This window comes from Lonchura striata, chromosome 1A, assembly GCF_050655825.1.
Source record: "Lonchura striata isolate lonStrDom1 chromosome 1A, ASM5065582v1, whole genome shotgun sequence".
Taxonomy (NCBI): domain Eukaryota; kingdom Metazoa; phylum Chordata; class Aves; order Passeriformes; family Estrildidae; genus Lonchura; species Lonchura striata.
This window is the reverse complement of record NC_140741.1, coordinates 62,027,530-62,049,984: the sequence shown is the minus strand read 5'-3', so window position 1 is coordinate 62,049,984 and position 22,455 is coordinate 62,027,530. Positions and strand designations below refer to the sequence as shown.

The 22,455-nt window shown below is 41.9% G+C and overlaps 1 protein-coding gene across 1 annotated transcript in view; it reads left to right on the top strand.

Moving 5' to 3' along the window:
• The window catches only part of SLC2A13 (solute carrier family 2 member 13), a 140,552-nt gene extending 125,333 nt beyond the window's left edge, over positions 1-15,219 (top strand). Inside the window, exons 8-10 of the mRNA XM_021539109.4 lie at positions 7,231-7,352; positions 7,473-7,625; positions 8,832-15,219. Coding sequence (XP_021394784.3) covers positions 7,231-7,352; positions 7,473-7,625; positions 8,832-9,058 — 502 coding nt within the window. The 3' untranslated portion in view covers positions 9,059-15,219. The remainder of the gene's footprint in view (positions 1-7,230; positions 7,353-7,472; positions 7,626-8,831) is intronic.
• The last annotated feature ends 7,236 nt before the right edge of the window (positions 15,220-22,455 follow it).

Below are 22,455 nucleotides of genomic sequence, written 5' to 3'. Positions count from 1 at the left end.
TGATGACAGGCAGAAATGCATGAAGGACAGTGACATTCAGCTAAGATGCTTATGCTCAGAACTAATTAAGTTTTTGCATTTTGATCAGCTTTTAATTTGAATTCTGCCCATTAAAATTCTGTACTTATGACTAGGTATTTGTTAAGTGAACAGTTGATTATGTTTCATAGTTGCATGACCTCTCACAAGTTCCTGTGCTATTAATATAATATTCGAATTATTTATGATTATGAAATCATACAATTTTATTATTATTAGTTAATTCTAATTTTTATGGGAGTTAACCAAGTGTGTCCAGTCAGAATCAGAATTAGAATTAGGAAAGGACACTATAGAGCACAGAGACATCAGATGGTTCCTGACACTTTTTGTGACCATCTGATACTTTGGAAGAGTAGGAGAAGGCTTGGAAAGAAAAATATGTCAATCTCTGTGTAGTGTGATGAAGATAATTTTGTCTCCTATAACAAAAACCTGGTATATATGTATTCCTGCTCCCAGTTTTTGAGTGTACTGTCAGCGTGTACTGTCAGCTGCTGTGAGGTCTGAAATGGTTGGGCTTTAACACTGGGTAAGAATTATTCTGCATTTCCCTGGTTTGAATCTATTTCTCAAGGTAAGGAGTGCACAAAAGATGATGGAGAAGCTTGTTGGACAGAGTTCTGGCAGTAGCAGAGATTTGTCTCTCTCTCCCCTCCTGGCAGATATGATGAAGAATGAAGCTTGAAACTCTTGGGGTGTGACAGCAGAGTGGGGAATTGTAGCTGACAGCTTGGAGGTAGCCACAAGGACTTGCAAGGTGCCTGTATAGGATAAAAGAAGTCTGAGGCAAATCCCAAACTGCACAATTTTCCCTGGGAGATTAGAGTTATCTAATCCACCAAAGGTGCTTGCTCAGCCCCACAGCTCAGGGGTGTCCAGCTGGCACTGTCAGACAGTCGAGTTTCTTCCTTTGGCAACAGACACAACAACTGTGTTGTCCACACTTCAGAATCCACTGATAGGTGGCTACAAAAGTGTCCAGATCAGTAAACAGTTAAGAACCCCTTTGATGTCATTCTTTTTGGGCAACTATTTGTCGTGGGGAAAAATTGCTTCTGTTTCCAGGCTGTCGCTCAGTCTATTCAGACTGAATAACAGCTCCAGCAATCAATTTATCAGGCAAATTCAGATGCAGTTGCAAAGCTGAAATTTCTCAGCTTGTAAAAGTGTTTGAATTCAAGCTTAAAGATTCTTATGTAAATAAATAATAATATTAAAAAATTAAAAAATTATGTTCATCTGTGATCAGATAGGACAGAAGTAAATCAGAACAGTGTGCTAGGTTTCTTGCAGGTGTGTGTTCTGACATGACTGAGAATCATGGAATCATTTAGACTGGAAAAGGCTCTTAAGATCATTAAGTCTGTAGTTAAAGTGGATAGATCCTGTATCGGGGGGGTCAGGGTGATAAAGACTTTTTCCATCCCTTGCAGATGCACCAGTCATCTACTGAGGTACAATTTGCTGTCTTTGCTGTGAACTAAACTAATTTTCCAGGTTTTTGAAACATATACTAGTATTTTTTTAATTCTTTGCCAGTTATAGCAAAAGGCTTCACTAAGTGTCCCAAAACTCTGTATGTTATGCAATGGACGTTAAGCAATGTGTGTCTGAATCCCATGAAGTTTTATGGCAATAGGTTTTCAAGGCTGTATCTGTTTGTTCTTTTCTGGTTGTATGGGATTTTGTTGGTTTTTTGTTTTGGGGTTTTTTGTTTGCTTGCTTGCTTGCTTGTTTGTTTGTTTGTTTGTTTTTGGTTCAGGGATTTTTAGGTGGCTTTTTGTTTTTCAGTTGCTATCATCTGGTGTAAGAAGCTTCATCTGTAAATTTTTAGGTAACATCTGGTTTAATGGATGAATTATTTCTTTGTGTAAATGTAAAGTCAAAGTGATAAATGCAAACTTCTTCAGAGAGGTGTGGAGCTTCTGAGGCGTGGACAACAGTAGCTATGGAACTGTGGGAAAGCTTAGAAATTATTGATTCAGATATTAGTCAGGTTTAAAGTAATCTGTTTGCCTGCAGGTTGAGTTTCAGTTCACTGATGCTTTAGACAGTAATCTTACAGTGTGTGTAAAAAAGGAACAAGGATTTTTCCTTAAAACAATATGCTGATTTATAGTGAAATTATTCCTCATGGTTTAACTGGTTCCTATGGGTTGTGCTAATGTAGCTATTTTGGATGTACATGGGTGGATTTGGGAGGCCACTTGATGGACAGGGTAGAGGCGGTTTCCAGAGTTCTCCTCAGTTACGTCTGACTGCCACTAAGTTGTGATACAGTCCATCTGGTACTTGCTAAATTCTGCCCTCAAGGGTAGCTGGGGGTTTGTTCAGACAACTAAATACCTTTTGCAGAAGATGAGGGGCTTGAACTTATGAGAACTAATCCATTTGTTGAGATTCAAATTCTTTTACAGGATGAGTAATTGCTTATGGATAAATAATTTAGTTGTTCCCAAGCATCATCCACAAAAACCTTCATCCATCCAAAGAGCAGCTACTCTAAATTATGTCTCTTTTGTCCTCTGTCATTTCTGTGACAGACTTCAGTTGAAAACATGACTCAAAAAACTTGGCATAAATTTATATTGTTCAGTGGATTGCCATTATATGAAAGTCAGCACTGTAAAAATCCTTGAAGGAGATTTTTAGTAAATCAAATATATTTGTTTTACACTTGAGACTTAAATTGGCAAATTGTTGATTATCATCGTTCTGATAACCCAGGCACAAAAGGCTGGCATAAGAACAGTCCTTAAGTAGTTTTACTTGTGATAGAACAAAGAAATGGGGGATTAGTGAAACTGTGAATTAACTATAAAATCTTTGTGTGCCATCAGCACCTGATGTCAAAGTTTATCTCAGAGCGGAATGTGTAATTTTGAAATATGCTTGTTCTAGCAAGCATTTTATGGAGGTGGATGATCACATTAGTGTTTTTCTTCAAAAATAATTTCCTTTGCCTGACTTGATTTGAATTTTGACATTCTAAGATTTTTGAACTAAATCTATTTAAGATGATTCTGATCGCTTAATAAGTCAGCAGCTTTCATATTAAAAATATATGAACTGTTCACAATTAAACAATTCATGCAAAAGCTGTATCTTTAGGGCTAGTCAGTCCTCATTGTATAGCAAAGCAAAAATTAATGGATATTTGAGAAGAAAATCAAATTGGATTCTGTCTTGTGCCTGTGCTATGTCTTGCCCAGCCATTTCTCACACTGGAGTTTTCAGTGTCGGGCTTCAGAATTACTGTACAGCCAAAATGGCTCGAGTATTACAAAAACTTACATTGATTATCCAGGGAAGTGATTTCATCCTGTTTCATCCTCCTGCTATTCGCAATAATACTTTAGATTCCCCACACTGGCTCTTTTCTTACTTTCTTTTATGTGCCATATGAAGGTAATTAGAGGAAATGGGGAGCAAAACTTTAGTTCTTTTGAGTTTCAGACCATATCTGATAGAGGGTGGATTCTGTGATTTTGAAATAATGCTTGTAATTTGAAAACCTACTGATCTCCTTTATTTTCAATCAGTTGAATTTTTTGCTTCAATTGTTGGTAGGTCAGGCTTTCATTAATTACAACTGATGTGCATCTTAAGTAGCCTGTAGAAAACACTTAGCCAAAGAGACTCAGAGTAAAGGTTTTCAGTGTAGCATTTTCATGTTTTTGAAACATCTGGCAGTAATTTCAGAGGCTATGATGTGGTGTGTCTTCACTGGTTATACCAATGTGACTATTACTCAGCATATTGGTACATACAAACTTTGCACCAGCACCTGACTGCATTTCACTTGTACCATTTACAGGGAATTGCCTGGATGGTCACTCAAAGTGTTGCAGCCAGCAATTTAATGATTGAGTGAGCACCAGTGACAAGTGGCATTCCTCAGGGGTCAGTACTGGAGCTGGTGTTGTTTAAGATCTTTGTTGATGGCAGGGACAGTGGGATTGAGTGCACCCTCAGCAAGTTTGCAGACAACACCAAGCTCTGTGGTGCTGCCAACATGCTAGAGGGAGGGGATGCCATCCAGAGGGGCCTGGACAGGCTTGACAGCTGGGCCCATGTGAACCTTATAGAACCATAGAATCATGAAGGCTGGAAGAGCCCTTTAAGATCGTCTGACATCAGCCCAGCACTACCACTGTAACCACTAAAGTACATCACCCAGCACCAGCCTCTTAAACACCTCCAGGCATGGTGACTCCAACACTCTCTGGGCAACCTGTTCCAATGCCTGACCACCCTAATAGGGAAAAAAACCACTTCTAATATCTAACTTTAATCTCCCCTGTCTCAGCTTAAGGCCATTTCTTCTGGTCCTCCTACTTCAGTCACTGTAGAGAGACCAGCCCTCATCTAACTGCAATCTCTTTTTGGGTAGTTGAAGACAGCGATGAGATTCCCCCTCACTCTCCTCGAGTCTGAACAAACTCAGCTCCCTCAGCCATTACTCATAAGATCTGTTTCCTAAACCATTCATGAGCCTTGTTGCCCTTGGCTGGACATGCTCCAGCACCTCAATGGCCCCTTTAAAGTGCTGATCCCAGAACTGAGCACATGACTCGAGGTGCAGTACAGTGCTGAGTACAGTGGGGTGATAACTGCCCTACTCCTGCTGGCACCAGTATTCTTGATACAGGCCAAGATGCCATTGCCTTTCTTGGCCACCATCAACAGGGATGGTAATAGGCTGTGGAACAGGCTGCCCAGGGAAACTGTGCATGCCTCATCCCTAGAAGTGTTCAGGGACAGTTTAGATAGGGCTCTGAGTAACCTGGTCTAGTGAAGTGTCCCTTTTAATTTTGTCAGTTAATAAACTGTATGCTAATTATAAGTTCTTCAGCAAAATCTTAAAGAAACAGTGGTACAGTAGTAGAATTAGCACAGTAAAAGAGCTTGAACAAACTCCAGCCTGGAAGAAGTGTTATTTTTTTAACATTCCCGGCACTGCAAGATGCCAGCAAATGCAGATGTCTTTGCCTTTACTATGTGTACCATGCTGGTTTACAACTGGAGGATAAGCAAAGCACAGTTTATTACTGCCATCTTCCTATTTAATCTAGTCTCAAGTGCTGTTTTTCCCATTTCACTGCACTGAAACTGCTTTTTTTGCAACACAATTTCCTCTCTGTTAGGGGCAGACAGTGGAGAATTGATGAGTGACTCAGTCACAGGAGGCTTCGGAGGCATCTGGTTTTCCCTTTTATCATTTGTGTTTCAATCTGTCAAAAGCAGGACACAACTGGGGAAAGATGGCAGAGGAAGGAAACACACTGACCTGCCTGCAGCTGTGTCTGCATGAATCAGCATGTTGGTTTGTGCTCAGGGAGATGGATGCAGGATAATAAACCAAGTATGTCTTTGTTTACAGTTTTGTTTGAGAGAAAGCTTGAGGCCCTCTCTGCAGAGCTGCCAATCTGCCTGGGCAGAATGGAGAAATTCATCTCAGCATCAAGATGCTTAAAAATGCTCATCAACTTGTATTCATTACAAACACCTGCAAATGAAATGCGCATAACAGCAAAAGAAGCAAAAGTGATGATGTTGAAGCAGTGTGAAAGTGAGCACTCCTGTGTTCTGCAGTGGGCCAGTCTGTATCCAGGCACAAAGGACTTGTCTTTGAGAGGAATGTTCAGCTGATCTGTTTTCTATGTTTTCCACCTCAAGAGTGAAAATGAATCAATGCCCTGGATAAGATGGCCTTTCCAGGGGAACTCAGCAAGGCAGAGCTGTGGAAGGGTGGAAAGGTGCACACCAGCACTGGCTGCATTGCCAACCCCAAATTAAGGGCTCAGCATTTTGTCACTTGATCGAGTGCTGCTCAAGTGCAAAGTGGAACTGCAAATGTTACAGGTTACTGCCATTAAGGAAGCATTAGGGTTTTACCAAGGTTTCAGACCTGCATTTTTCCAGTATTTGTAGGGTTAACCTCTCTCTTTTAAATATTTTGGAGCTTTGGATTTCCAGCTGTCCTGAAATTGGGTCTGCAACTTCACCATGATATCCTGCTTTAAGTGTTGTCCTTTCATCAGTAATGACAAAGGGAAGATTTCTGTCCCAGGAGTGCTGGTGGGTTGGTCATCAGTGCCTGTGCACTTTGCTGTTCAACTCTGAAGCATTGCAGGGTGGCTGTTACTTCACCATCCACAACTTGTTGCCCACCTATTGCCTGTTGCAGGCATCTTCATTCTGGTTTCCCTACTGTCAAGAGGGTCATATCCTTCACATAAGTCTCAACTGATCTGGAAATCATAACCCAGGCAGATGTTCAGCTCTCTGTGATTTCTTCTTTGCAAGTAAATACCATTGTTTGCATATGAAAGACTAGTGTCTGCTTAAGTCCTCTCTCCCAAAAGTGTAGGGTTTTTCATCTCTAGCAATTGAAGTGGTGGCAGCTGAAAACTTTCACGGTTACATTTATAATTTGTTCCTTTAAACAAATGTTAATTTAAAAAATTATAACAAAAAATAAAGTTGTCAGTATGCCTAAAAAATATTATATTTTTGGAAGTCAGAGGGAAATACCTGATCTTATACTGATTCCTTGAAATACGGAATTACCACACGGTCCTTGGAATAGAGACATATTTTCTTTCAGTAGCTAATTACAAGCACAACCTTCTCCTAAACCATTTCACTGTGTAGGAAGGAAAATTAGCTCTTCTTTTCTTTATAATTGCACTTGACCTTGGAACACTCCACTGACATTGCTGACTACACCTGAAGTGTGCCACATGTAGTTGGTTCAGCAGTGATGCAAGGACTAACTTCCATCTAAACTTAAATCCTTGTGTGCAACATCTTTATCTCAAAGTCCTGCTGCTGCAGCTGGTTTTGCACTGTGTGATATTCCTGTGAATTGGTCTTGATGGCTTTGGGATCACCATTTCTGTAGTAACAACTGGTTGTTTGAAGGAGATCTGTAAATGAAAGGCAAGTGTTTAAATTCAGAGATGTTCTGGTTACTCTTCCTAACACCAGGCTTGAGAAAAAAACACGTTTCTGAGTGTAGAACTTTGCTCAAGGACCTTGATAAATTTACAGGGATTAAAGTTTTTTTAATCTTACATGTATATTAGCCAGCTTCTGTTAAGACATTACTTGCCATGTTTATATAGCAATGTCAACTAGTGCCCTGAAAATTCGTTAATAAAAAGGAGTTTTGTTGATTTTCAGGTGTTCAAACGAAACCGTATTCAAAAAGGAAGATTTATTTTGGGCATACAATTTCTGCCCCACTCCGTATTCTTGGACAGCACTTCTGGGCCTTATTTTGTATTTGGTTTTCTTTGCACCTGGTAAGAAAATAATTGTTTTTGCATAAAGGTTTAAAATGTCAAATAGTGAAATTACATGTTAAATTTCTTTTTGAGTCCAGCCATTAAAGTTGGATTGATATTTTTATTCCTAATTCCTAGGGATGGGTCCTATGCCCTGGACTGTCAATTCTGAAATTTATCCACTTTGGGCTAGAAGTACAGGAAATGCTTGTTCTTCTGGAGTCAACTGGGTTTTCAATGTGCTCGTGTCACTGACATTTCTGCATACAGCTGAATATCTGACATACTATGGTAAGTAACAGTTCGTGTCCACATGTGCAGTACTGCCACTGGCACTGAGATTTTCTCTGGATTCTGGGTCCCTCCACTGGTTTTGCTATGAAGTGTCAAAGCAGTGTTCTCAACCCACTGTGGTTTCCTAAGACTAGAGATCTGCTTGGATCATAGAGTTTGGTCTGGATTTCATAAGAAGCATTTATTTTTGTCCTTAACTGATAACGGAGACAGCTGATTAAAACAGAGAAGCTGGATAAAAAACACTTGTGATTTTGTGAAATATAAAAAACACTTGTGATTTTGTGAAATAATGCTGACTCCCACTTAAGGTGACAGCATCTGCAGTTTTTCACTTTATGGTGACATCCAAGGCCAGTATCAGATGGTACTTGCAGAAATACAGCTGTTGATAAACTGCTGTCTGTGGGACCCTGTGGAGTTTGTCAGGTTACTGCACAGCCACTCCAGTACAAGTAATTTAAATCACATTAATCTGCCAGGGAGCTGATACGACCTTCGCATCCTTACTAGTGCAGAGCCTTTTAACTCTACTTGTTATTCCTTTGAGTCATCAGTGTAGCAACACTAGGTAAAGGTTTGCTGGTCCTTTGCTACCTGCTCTGCCCCTCTAGGTATGGTGGACTGTGGGCAGCGACAAGCTCTTTCTCAGTATTAATTGTCACCACAAAGCAGTTTAAATAATAATTAGGTGTAAAAGTCACAAACATTATTTTAATCCTAACTCATTTCTTTTGCTAGAGCTTTTCATTTTGAGGACTTGTCTTAATGTGTCCTTCACTGTCAAGACAAACCAAGAAAGCTCTTTCCTTTCACATCTGTTTTTTTGGTTTTTTTTTTGTTTTGTTTTGTTTTGTTTTTTGTTTTCTTTTTTTTTTTTTTTTGGCCATGTGATTGTCTAATTGCTGTTTATTTTAAGAGCAGAATTACTTGCCCAGAAAGGATGTGTATTATTTTTCACATGAATTGGAATTGCCTTTGTCAATTTGGAATTTCCTCTTTGGTGAGGAATGAGGCAGTAAAGAGTCCTTCTCCTACACCCCCAGCCCCACAGCTCATTGTTGTAACCCTGCCACTCTAGCCTTTGCTTTCACACTCTCTGTTGAAGCCACAGCCCTGCTGCTCCTGTCACTCCCCCGGCTCTGGCACAGAGGAGGGATGGGAACCTCTGTAACTGACTGTGACAATGGTTTTACATTGCAGGAGCCTTCTTCCTCTACGCAGGGTTTGCTGCCTTGGGACTGGTTTTCATCTATGGCTGCCTTCCTGAGACTAAAGGGAAAAAACTGGAGGAAATTGAATCTTTGTTTGAAAACAAGCTATGTACATGTGGTATGTCAGATTCTGATGAAGGGAGGTATATCGAGTATATTCGGGTGAAGGGAAGTAATTACCATCTTTCTGACAATGATGCTTCTGATGTGGAATAATTTTCAGCTGCTGATGTATTTAATCATTTAAAAGCCTTCTGGGGGAAAAGCAGCTCTCTGATGACCTCACTGCCCTGCTTCTGGTCTGGTTCTCCTTTTTACTGTGTATTTTAAAATGCCTTCATGTTCAAAATGCTCCATTTGGGAGGAAATTCAACATGCTAGCATTTTCTTGATAACTGAAAGCAATGGCTTCCAAAAGAGATTGAATTCCACAATTATGTGACTTTACCAAGTGTGTGTGACACTGCTCTATCCCCAGATGTTTAGTAGGGTGCACTGTACCAGATGAATACAGAAGGCTATCCTGGATGGTCAGAGGCTGTCCTTATCTCCAATACTGACAAAACCTAAAATAATCAAGTGGCTGATGAGAAAGCAGCTGACAGCTGTTGGATCCCCATCCTGTAGGAGCCATGGAAGAAGCTCTTCTGTGCAGTATAACAAAGGATGAATGCATAAGCTGCTGTTACAGTAACCATTTAAAAGGTTTAACTGATCATGAAAATAAATACAAAGACCTGCTGTATCCATTAGAGGGATATTTCCCAAATTTACCCAAAGAGAGAGAACTTCCATTATTTATTTGAGACAGCAAGTAGAGAGCCGTACTCACCTGGCTGGGGGTTCACTAGGGTGGTGTGTGTCTGTGCTACACCAGGGTACACGCTGCAGTTGGGAGTTTATGTTTGTGAGAAAAATGGCCAAATTTAATTACTGACAGCAGGAAAACAGAGCTCAGTACATGGCCACGCGTACAAATGCACTGCTACGTATTGCTAGGTACAACATAGAGGCTTTGGCTTAAAAAAATTATTTTTTTTTTCCTTTTTAGCATATGAACATACTGGTTTGTGCCTAGTTTTGAACACAAAAATACCATTATCTAAAAGAAAGAGAAGAAGGGGAGAGGGTTTGTGCTGCTAAATGCACAGTGGTCATCCCTCCTGCGCCTTTTGCTTGTGAATAATTATTGCCTTCAGTTTATCTCCGTATGTGCCGAGTAAATGACTCCCAGCACATTTTTCTTCAAATTTCCTCAGTCAATTGGTGTCTTGCTGGATCTAAAGAGAAATATTAGCCATGGGCAGAAGCCTGCATCTCATATTAATTGCCTTACTGAAGCATTGCGAACTTGTCAAGAAAATGTCAGGCACAAAACTAACTTGGCTGCCTTTAGCATGGTAATGAAAATATGAATGGTATTTTATTCACTTGCTATGATTACTTGCCTTGGCAAATTGAATTTTATGCAGCTACATAAAAATATTCTTTGTTTTTTCTTTGTCCTGTCCTCGCTGCTTTAAGTCTCCAAAGGTATGAGTTTGAAAGTATCAACAATTCAAATTCTTATCTTTGAAACATTTGCTTCATGAAAGAATGTGGGAAAATTCCTCTGCCTGTGGGCTGATGCCCATTTATTTGGTAAAAAATACATTTATTTTTCCTTGTGTAAAGATTAAAGAAGTCATTAGGTTCATTAGCTTTTATAGATTTGGTTTGTGGGTTTTTCTTGGGTTGAAATATATTTGTAATGCTGGATTGCTATCAAAACCAAGCCTGGACATTTGTTACTAAATTATTTTTATTGGATAACACGAGGTTTTGTTGTTGTAAAGAACTCTGGCATTATGTTATCTTCTATGGGGGGAGTTCTTATCTCCAATTATTGACCTTCAGGGATTGGTTGTATTTTGGTTTATTTTCTTTTTTCTTTTTTGTTAATCAGAGAAATATTTTTGGAAAGAAAACATTTTAAGGAATCCTTCTGTGACTTGACTGGGGCTAAAAGGGAAAAACATAATAGACAGAGGGAATTTCAAATTAATCTTTGCAAAGAGCAGCTCGACCTTGAACGTCTTCTGTGCAGTGAGAGGGCTGGATTCTCATGCCTTCCATCTTGCCTGCCTTTTAAGCGCACAATGTTTTTATGCTTGAAAGCACCAGCTGTAGAAAATGCTGATTTCTCCAGATCCATCTATTGCAAATGCTGAGGTCCTCAGACCTCTCTACAAATGCCCCTGCTGCGGGATGTCTCCCTTTGGCTGTCACCTCCCTGAAGCCTTCACTGAAGGTGCAGTACCTGAAATGAGAAAAAGAGATTCTTGGCACAGAGAAGAATAAAATTGTTTCATGGAGAAATTAACTTTTTTCCAAAACCAAAAAATTGTGTTTGAAGACCCAAACTGGAAGCAGTTTTGTTATGAGAGGAGTGTGTGAATAGGTGTGTAACAGCCAATCTGTGCTTACACAGTTTAAATGGTTTAAGTGAGAACTTTCTGGCTTCAGGGGATGGGGTCTTAGGGTTCTGATGGCTCCAAAAAGCACAAGCCCACACTCACCTTCACACCTCTGAGCATTCCCTTGCTTGGTGTGTCTGGAGCGGGAGCAAGTGGGAGCTGATGTCCCAGCGCCAGCCCCATGCCAGCGCTGACCTCACTTGTCCCACAGGGCGAGGGAAGCTGCAGGGATTGGGCATAACTGAAGGAAGGTCACTGGGAAGGTCACTGGCATGAGGTCAGCAGCCTCTTCTGTTTTGCAGGCAGTGCTGGGGCTTTTTAGCAGCAGAAGATCATCTCTCTCTGCCAGCCTTGTTTCGTGGACCTTCCCAAAGGGGTGCTCAGTCGCCTACAGCACTGGGCTCATTTTCTCACGCAGGTTCAGTCTTACTGAAAACGCTTTTCTGAAGGTTTGTATCCCGTCCTTTCTCCCAAGACAGGGTGCTTGGTCCTGTGCATAGGAATAATGATTGAAAGATGCATTTTATTCCTCACTGCTACTGGACATGAGAGTACAAAATACATTGGCTTCTATATTGTCCCTCCCTGTTCTATACCTACAGAGAGCAGGGTTTAAGTCTTCCTTTTAGGGTTTCTCCACACCAAGAAAGCATTCCATACCTTAAAAACACTGAACATAGTACCAAGCGTCATGAGTATTTAAAAATCAGATCAGATACTTCAAATTAATCTTATGCTGTTAGGGTTTTATTTTTAGAATTTGTGAAAATTTAGAGTTTATTAAGAAAGTTAGAAATATGTTTTTATTTTGCAAATATTTTTTATATTTATGAGTATTTTAAGTTTGAAGAGATTTCTGCTAAAGGTAGACTTAGTAACATTCCAGATAAAATAATAAAAATACAGTGTAACTGAATAATTTCTTATTACAAGAATTTCATTTATGAAGTAGCATAAATAATATGTCTAAGCACAATATTCTTTTGTTGAAAGCTCTTTGCAGAAGATGTGAAATTGTTTCTTCGCAAGGATTGCACACAATTCAGGTATTCTCTGCATCAGGAATGTTAGAGTAATGCTGCTGGTAGAGTTGGGCATATTGATTATACACAACAATTTGAGATATTTTAATTCTGAATTATCCACCGACTCTACATGTTGTGAGCCAACACCAGCTATAAAAGAAACAAGTCCTGATGCAATTTTAATATTTTTAAATTTAATTGATGTTAATTTGCATGCAGTAGTTTGCTCATCATGCTGAGTAATTTGAGATAATTTGGCACTTTATTCTTCCCCTTGTCACTTTGTTGATCAAAATAATCTTTTAACAAGAAAACCAAACCTGTTTTGAAAATAGATAAAGTCAAAGCAAGGCCCAGGAGTCATTTTGAAGGCTGGAGTTTCATTGCTGTGTGGGCACCTTGGATCAGTCACTCTTGTAGGCATTTCCTTGGGAGGTACTGCGACAACGCTGGCAGAAATGTGGGGCAAGAAGGGATAAATCACAAAGGACCATTGTTCCACCACTAGCTTGTTTTTGGATGGGTTGATAGTGCTGCATTTCACTTGTGTATGAGTTAGGGTTGGGAGGGCAGAAGAAGGAAATGATGCATCGGAAGCACCACAAAGTCAAGTTTCAGTAGAGATGGGTATTGTAGCCAGCAGGAGCAGCCTCTGACTTGTCTCCCTTGTGGGGTGAGGATGATGGAGAGAGGGACTTTCCTTGTACTGTGGATAGGAATGGAGGGGCTGTCAGGGGAAGAAGCACTCTAGTGTTGCTCTCCCATGCCTGTGTGTAGGTGAGGACATGCCAGTGGAGTTGGCAAAGTTGTACGTTTTTCCTTGGTGAAATCTCTTTTGCCATTAATAGGGAGAAGTTTTGACCTTCAGGGGCTGCTACAGGCCCTAAGCAAGGGTCTTGCCTTAGGTGGTGGGAGTATTGGGTGCAGTCCCACAGGCATTCAGTGGGCAAAGAAAAGACAGACCCTGTACTTCTCCACTTTTTACCCAGCTTTCTACTTCTTGGTGATGTTTTTCTAACATGGTCATTTTGAAATTTTACTTGCATTGTTGGCTTTGTTGGCTGAACATCACTACTGCAGAAGAGGCAGAATCTTTACAGAAGAGAATGATCTTGGGGTAGAAATCAAGGCAGAAGAGATGATTCTGCAAAGCACTTTAAAGAGTAAGATATGTGTGCACTTTTTTTCTGAAAGAATTAAGATAACCAAACCCATTCCTCTGCACTGGGAGGAAAATCAAGCTTTGTGTACCAGGCCAGAAGCAGATAATGCCACAATATGTGCTTTATGGCAAAATGTGTTTTTATTGCGGGTAACATTTACAGCTTACATGTAGCTGCTGCCTATAAAGTGACTCAATTGTTCTCTGGATTTTAACAAGTCATACTTTTGTGCAAAAATCTTAGTGGTTTTCTATCAATCTTCATCACCTTGTGTACAGTACAGTTAAGCATAATCCACAGTGGTCTAGATTGTGGCAGTGTTTCAAATGTCAGCACAGTAAAATTCTAGGTGAACATTGTTAAAGAAATATTGTTGTTTGTGATACTGGGGGTTAAAATTCCTCAAAGACAACTATATATAGATTTTAAAAGTCTGAAAAAAAAGGCAGTTCTTATCTATTTTGTGTATGTTTTCATATAGAGAAGGAGTTTTTTATGTGCCAATAACCATCACTGTAGTGTTTTGTAAATGGGTGTTAATAGTGTTGCAGAGTTCTGTATATGAGAATATACTTTAGCCACAATGACCTGTTAGTGTGAACCAGTGGCATGTTTTTAATCTTACATCTCTCATCAGAGGTGCTCACTCGTTGGCTTCAGTAGAGCTCACTCATGCCAGGGGAAGTTTGGCAAGAGTCAGGCCTCCACAATACAGACTTCATCTAAATCCCTGCTTTTTCACATTGTCCCTAGACAGTATGTTACATGTGAATGATCTGGCACATGTAATTTTAAAGCTTCAACTCCAGTTCAGTTACTCTCCTTGATTTTGTTGAGAAAATGTTTTTCAGAATTTGCTTTGGCCTTTCATGACATTTATATAAATAAGGAGCATACTGATGAATGATGAATATTGTCCACCTATTTCAAAAGGAACCATCTGTTTCTGAAGTGATAAAATAAAGGCAAATTTCTCTTGCTGCCTTAAACATTACACAGACTTTGGAGAGGACTGAATGTATGACCATCATTGTGACTTCTGCAGGAGAAGCTTCATGGATCCTCAGCAGGTGAGAAACGAGGTGGTTTCATGGTGCTGGGATGCTGCGTTACACTGCGGGCCCTGCCTCGTGCACGCCTGCCATCTGCTTGATTTCAAGTGTTCCAACAGTCCCTGTGAAACTGGTGGGATTATTCATGTGCTTGATATTCTTCATGTGCTCAGTGTCCTGCTGGTCCGGGACGTCACTGGGAAGTGGCACGGGTCATGTCTCTGCTTTCCTTTGTGAATCTCACTCCTCTACAAAACGGTTAACCAGATCTTTGTGTGACAGATGGCATCTAGAATATTTGACACGTGATTAGGGACCAAGTTGATAGTAATAATTCCATGCTGAATAATGTGCACATGGTGCCATCAGGCACACTGTAATCCCTGGGCATGGGTTATGGTATGCAGTACAAAACAGTTTTGGTAAAACAATTTGCTGGGGTTGTCCAAGTCATTTCTTAACCACATCGAAAATGTGCCATTTCCATTTCCAACCGGTCAAGCCTATAATGTATGAAAGTGTTGTACATTTTCTGAAACTTAAGTGATGTAAAATTATTTAATTGACTTATGATTGCTTTAATGAAGTTTGGTCTTTACTTAAAAATAAATATCTTCAAAGAATTGTCAGTGCCAGAAGTGTAAATGAACAAAATAAAAAGTGAGATACTTAATTACAGAATTTTTCTCAAGATTTCATTTGTTTGAGTATTTGGGTCACCTTTTGGAGTGACAACTTCTCATTGCTCAGAAAAATGAGCTCAGATAGGCCATGGGCTTTCCTGAAATAAGGGAAGGGTAAGAACAGCTTTGAATATGCTCTTAATGTGTTTTTCAAATCAGAGAATGGTTCTGTGACACCAGGTAAGTGTCCCTTCCTTTCTGGAGGATTTGTGTGAAGAGCTGAATGCAGCTATGCAGAGCTGCCAACTGTCCCAGTGTGCCACCATGAGTTTGCAATGTCCTCTGCCCAAACAGACTGGTTTCCTTACAGCAATTTGCACTATCAGACTTGATTATGGACTGGGAAAAGAGCAGGAGTTGGTGTTTCCTAATGGGGAATTCTGTGTGTCCTAATTCTGTGTGTTTTATTAAGAAAATTGCTGGAATCAGCTTGAAAAAAGCAGCATGACCATGACTGTGCGCTGTGCTGGGGCTGCCCTGGCTGCACACCCCAGGGTGACAGGAATTGCACCCACAAGAACAAATGGAAGATGGTTCTGTTACATCCACCCACCACAGGTACCACAATTGAATTCTGGTGAGATCCAGAGCTGGCTCTGACAGAGCTGAAGCCTTTTGGTCCAAGTTGCAGAGAGATCACAGCCAATGGGCAGAAGCCTGGTAATTCTGTATCTGTGGTAGTGTATACCTCCAAGAGCGGAGTGAGGCAGCTCAGCACTGTGCACTGGCAGCTTCTGTTTCTAGGTTTCTGGCTGATAGTGCTTATAAAGGTGATGAGTGACTGCAGTTCATATTACTTGTCACCAAAACTACATGGCAGCTTTGTGGGACAATGAAAATCTGGTGGCACTGTTGTTAAACACTCCATTTTTTGCCTTCTACCATTTCTCTATGCTCCAACTACTATTACAAAGCAACTACTGATGGATTGATTTTTGCCAAATGCATTTTCCCTTGTGTAGAACTGAACTGCAGGCAGTTACAGTAGTTGCTCTAAATCTTTGTGAGCATTTTCAGGATCAGGTCTGGGTGATGCTCCATCTGAACTAAAGTCACCCATAGAGTGCTGTGTGGCCTTTGCTTTGTGCAAGGCACAAAGTGCTTCTTTCAAGGCTCCTACAGTTTGTGGGAAGTAAGTGGGGAACTTAAAGGAAAGCTTAAAAAAAAGTCCTTTTTCTCTAATCTCAGTGGTCACCTGCTGAGTTGCTCTGGGCTGGTTGAAGAGACCTGCTGCCAGTTGTCCCCTGAGCTGGTGTCACTCAGTTTACCCCTCATCCACATACTTCCCCTGCAAAATATACTTGGGCACTTCAGCTGCTGCAGTTTCACTTCCACTTGACCCAAAATGAATGACATCTCAGCTCTTCTCCTGATGGACAGTCTAACACATTCAGCCCATCAAGAAACCAGCTGAACTCTGTGGGAACCAGTCACACACACTTGCTATCAGCACTTCCACAGTCTCATCCTGGAGCTGTTTGTTAGCTGGTCTCCAGGGCAGGTTTTCACTCCCTGGTTTAATGTGTGTTACCTACCCCATACCAGCATGTGTGTGTGTGTGTGATTGAGAAGATCTGCATAGACCTGAAGTTGAGAAAGCTTTTGCCTTTTGAGAGCTAACTTCAGAATTACCAGGAATATTCCCTGCATCTTGATTTTGACAGAAAAATCTGGAGGGCGGTATGAGTTTAATTTGGTTGGATACTTTTATAGGAGATGTCAGGATCTGGGTTTCAGAAGGATACAAGGATCCATCTGCTTTTCTGATGTGTGAAACCTTTGCCTTAGCTAGCACACTCTGATTTTGAGTGCTGTGATATCCCATGAAAGCTCAGATAGAATCCTTAATGCCAAACAGAAAAGCAGGGGGTCATACACGGAGCAGTAAGACGTATTTTGTGAAGGAAGAAAGAGAAGCACACATCAAAATGACCCGCACACAGTCTTGTAAAACACTAACAGCGACACCACACGGGAGGCTTAGGTGCCTTTTATTGCAGGCAGAAAAGGGCAGGGAAATGAAAGGCTTCCAAAGCAGCCCTGTTCTGTGGATCATTCTTCAGAAGATGAGAATACACAGATCCTTACAAAGATGCAGGATTTATGCTCAGTGTGAGGAGCATAGAAGCTGCAGTGCACTGATGCCAAGGGAGCGCATCCCTTGAGGGGGCTCAGGTGTGAGAAGGGAAAACAAAGGCCCCCTACTTTCACAAAAGCAGTGAATCACATGTCCATCCCCACTGGAAAGAGAGTTAGTTACATATCATTAAAGGTGGAGAAAGGGGGCTGGAGAAGTGGGGAAGATCCCTGCCTGAAAGAACAGTGAGAGTTTGGGGGCCCATCAGGGAGGCAGTTTGAGATGTATCTGAGCAGTTTGAGGGCAGAGGGGGCTGGATTAGCTAAACTTCATAATCAAGGTGATTTGTGGAATGGAGACTGGATCAGGTTGCTAGGGCAACATGAGCAGGAAAAAACACAAAGCAAATCCTGAGCAGAAGCTGGGGGAAGGAAGTAGGACATAAGGTATGGAGGATGGTTAGTGAAGTGTGAGTGTGGGGACATAGCATCTCTGCCACACCACTGTGTGATGTCAGGGGACAGTGTCAAGCAGTCCTGGGTAGAGGAGGGCAAAGTCAGGAGGCATCACTGGGCTGAGAAGGCAGCTAATTCAAGATCTAAATTTCTCTCAAAAAAACAAGTTTTTTTTTTCCCAGGACTCAGATTCATAGGCTTAGTCTTAATTTTTTAATTTTTTTTTACACTTCTTGAGTGCTGCAGTGCACTTTGTTAATTGCCTAATCTATCAAAATTGCATTTATACAGAGAATTAGTCCCCATTTCCATGGCCAGCTCTCTGTTTCCAGCTGCATCCAGTTCATGCATGGCGGCAAGGCACAGGAACAGGGTGTGCCAAGCCCTGCTCTTCTGGCACATCCTGCTCTTCTCCTTAACATGTGGCATTTTCAGCCTTCCCATCCCCACAGCTTTTCCTTCTCAAAACCATTTGTACAGCTGAGGCTGGTAAGACCCCATGTCCCCATCCAGCTGTCACCAAATCACACATACAGATTTTCCACCTGAAGCCTTCACTCAGGGTCACTCAGCATAGCTGTAGTTGCAAAGGGGAGGCTGTTGGCAGTCATGTAAGGAGCTGTCCTGCGAGTGCCAGATGACTTCCCCATCCCTAAAGTGGCAGTTGTGGCCTGCAGTAGGTGGCCAGGTCCCCACTGGGAAGTGGTGCCTTGGAATAAGCATTGCCATGAAATTGGTACTTGTTCTAATATATTCAGGGTGAGATAGCATCAGAACTGTCTGACTGCTCCCAGTGAGCTCCTTCATTGTCCAGGATGTCTGATCAGTGTGCCCTGTCACTGGTTTATCACAAGATGTGACTGCAGTCAGTCAGTCTCATGCTGTATGGCTTCTCCTGTGCTCTCCTTGGTTGGAGGTATTCATAACCTGGAGGTAGGCTGAGGGGGCTGAGGGAGAGGTAGATGCCCCGTGAAGCTTTGGAACTAAGCTGGAGCTGGTGTCCCTACTGCTCTCCTCTCATGGGCTGCTAAAAATGATGGGAAAAAAGTCATGAGCAAGCAAAGTTTTTGTAAGCTGGGTGAAGGCTAACTGCTACCCCCAGCCTGGTACCAGATGAGCTGGCTTTTGTTTTCTCTCTATGCCAAGCTTTCTTGTGGCTAGTGGGATTCACAGGGATACAGGGGGCATTGGGACCCTCACAGTTCCTGGTGGGAGAGTGATGAGTGCCTGTAGTCAGTGCAGCCCAAGGCTGCAGGGCTGCTGAAGGAGCTCTGTGGCTGTGCACAGACAAGCAAGCTGGTGTTGGGGCGAAACACTGCTGCTCTTCATTGCTGCACAGAAATGTGGGTGAGGAGAGGCAAGAGAGGCAGGAGTTGTGCTCTAAGGAGGTGGAGCAGGGCAGGGCAGCAGCAGCACCCAGCCTCCCTCCCCACACACCTACAGCTCACCTTCCTCCAGCCCCAGGCCCTGCCTTGCTCTCAGCACAAGGAGGAAATGGCTCAGGCAGGGGCTGCCTCCATCTGCTGCAGCTGCTGTGAGCAGGCACCGCTTCCCTGGAGCTCCATACCTGGCAGAGCTTATTCCCCAGCCCCAGGCTGGGTGTCAGTGATAGCAGCTGGCCGTGGCCCAAAGTACCCTGCTCCAGCTGGCCCTGCTATGAGTGGGGCTTGTACTGGGCAAGCTTGGAGATCCCTGCCAGCTTCAGCTGCTTTGGGGTTCTCCAAAAATTCATTTGTTCGCATGGTGTGCAGCTTCTCTGGAGAGCAAAGGTCCTTACAGATCTCCTGTTTCTCAATAATGACTCCAGCCCAGGAAATGAAATAAATCCTCTGCAGTAAGACATGTTGGTTTGTGCTATGTGATCAGCCACAGGTCTGGCTCCTTGGGCCAGGCCAGCACCCATGTGCTGAGTGTGACACTGGCAGTAAATCACAGCACTCTCTCTGCAAACGAGCATAAATAAATTGTTCATTTGGACATGTTTTCTCTCAGCTCTGTTAAATAATTCAACAGGCCTCTTTTGGCCTCCTGCCCTCATCTTGACTCACTCACTCTCCACCCTTCTGTGTTTGGGCCCAAGATCCCCCATCACCTCCCACAGAGCAGCATCGGCACCCTCTGCAGCCGTGCGCTGTGCGAGATCTCACCGCCAGCTGCTCCTGTCGGCTTGCCCGGCCAGAGGGCCGTGGCACAGAGCAAGCACATCAGGGTGTGGAGCCACTGCAGCAGGGCTGGAGAGGGAGCAACATTCAGTATTCAGCTCAGAGAGTCAGGACACCTGGCTGGAGTTCCACAACACCAGCCCTGGAGAAGCAATGTGATGTGGGTAACTGGGATTGTCACCTCTAACCTGTAAGAGGCTGTCAGGGAGAACAGGCTGAAGAAGTGTTGCAGAAAGGACATTGACTTTTCATGAGGACAGAGGAGGCACTGAATGCAGAGGGTTAGTTTTTTTTTTTTTTCAGGGAACATTATCCTCTCAATCTGCTATCTGTTAAAACCCTTAAAAAACCAATTCACAGTTTCTACCAGAGAAATAATTACTAGTATGAAGACTTCAGCCTCTCATTTCCTATAATGATAATCCTTCATGAAAAAGAAATAAAAATTTCTACAAAGTTTGTGGAGGCTATTGGCAGAACATCCAGCAACAAACTGCCCATTAATAACCAAACTTCTTTTTGTGCTTGCCCAGAAAACCTTACCCTGCAAGTTACTAGAGCTGATTTTGGAGGGAAATTAAGTTATGAGCTGCTTATTAAAACTGATTCTGACTGAAGATTATGGTAGTATTTTCAGTGAGAGCCTTTCAATCTCTGCTTAGAAGCACTGATTGCCACCAATTTGCTCTTTTTTTTTGGTTAATTACAGGTACCCTTCTGTCCTTTTCCCCAACAAAAATTCTACATATAATTGATGCTTACCAAACAGTTAAAAATGTGTATTTCCATGGCCTCCCTGGAGGCCCAGCACACTGCCAGTAAGAATGCCATGGATGAAAAAGGGGTGCCTGTGCCTAAGCTGTTGCCTCAGAGAAAGCTGGTGGTGCCTGAGTGCATTTAGTGAGATGACAGCCATTACTGTAGACTACAAATATTAATGGATTAATAGCATCAGCTGCTGAATTATCAGCTGAAGAAAGCAGTTTGAGGTTACTACTTGCTACTAAACCAAACTCAGCTCTTCCCTGAAGTCACAAAAAAATCAAGGGGAAGAAAGCACCCAAGCAGAGGGGCAGACTGGTGCTGAGCTGAGGAGAAAGCACAAGCCTCTTTAATTGCAATAATAGTAATGTAACTTCTTTAGAATATTTGTCTAGTGGCTAAAAAGAGCATGCAGCCTTAGTTGTCATCATTGCCAGCACACAAACCACCACAAAGATAGTTTTCTTTCTTCTGATTGCTTTGCAATTAGAGGTAAAAATGGGAATGTAATTTGAATTTATATACACTCATCCAAAGTTTTTGGAACATGATTATCTACAGTGATTGATATCCCAAGTGGGGAATTACTGCATTAGAGACATATATACAGCTCTTATGTACAGCCAGTCAGAGGATGAGTTTCTGATACTGAGCAGTGGAATTTCAGTGCAGTCCAGGCTGAAACATGGCCGGAACCGGACAGATTGTGAGATCTTCTGTATCAGTGGCTGAAGTGAAAATAAGCAATACACACTGAGAGGCTTTTATAGATGATAAATATGAGCAATAACTTAATAAAGAGCATTTGAAACCCTGCACACATACATCCATATGGTGCAACTGTCCCTCTGATCTGGAGTATCTTCCTGAATGTGGGTAGCTCACTTCAGTGTAAAACTAACCACGGCTTAAAAGTCCCAGCAACAATGCCACCATCAGAGACATCAGGAGCAGAACTTCCACTGCAAGTTAATGGCAATTCATCTCTGAGTCACCAGCACCTCTCTCATCCAGACACCAAAGAACTCTTTGGCCATGAGGCAATTTTACATCTGCTGGGGTAATGAAACCCCTCTAGTCTAAAGCATACAGTGCTGGAGGTTTTAGCTATTATGTGCCACTCTCTGGCCTCTGGCACAGTGTATTGCAGGCTGGCAGGCCAAGTGCCTTGGGGACACATCAGCTGTGGGGGAGGCTGGAAGCTGGACACACACCACTGGAAAGACTGGCAGGTGTGTACCAGGTGTGAGGGACTGTTGGGAAAGCAACATTCAAGCCAGCATGGGCCACTGCTGTCAATCTGAATTGACTTTGTCATACTGAGTGAAAAACTATGCTTTAGAAACCATGGGTAACAGCTGAGCTTTCAGAAAATCATAGCTGTTATTCAAATAAATTATATCTCCTGTGAAGAAGATGAATATTGCAACTTAAAAAAAATTAGGGAGTTTGCTTTGACAACAAATTGAGGCAACCTAAAAAAGAAAATCTGCTTATGTCAAGCCTTAGGAAGTGGGCAGTGAATTGGCTAAGTGATAGTTATATGGTTTAGAAGTCTGGCTGTGCAAACCACTTCCTATGTATGCAATTTATACATATAAAAGACAATACTATTTTCTTCCAAGTACAGAACAGCCCACTGAAATTTATGAGCTGCTATTTTAAAAAATAGCACTGCCATAAACCTACAAACTGTTGAGCAATGTAGACCTTCTTTTAAAAATGGCTCTTAGCTTAAAAAAAAAAGAAAAAAAAAAAAAGGAAAAAAAAAAAAAAAA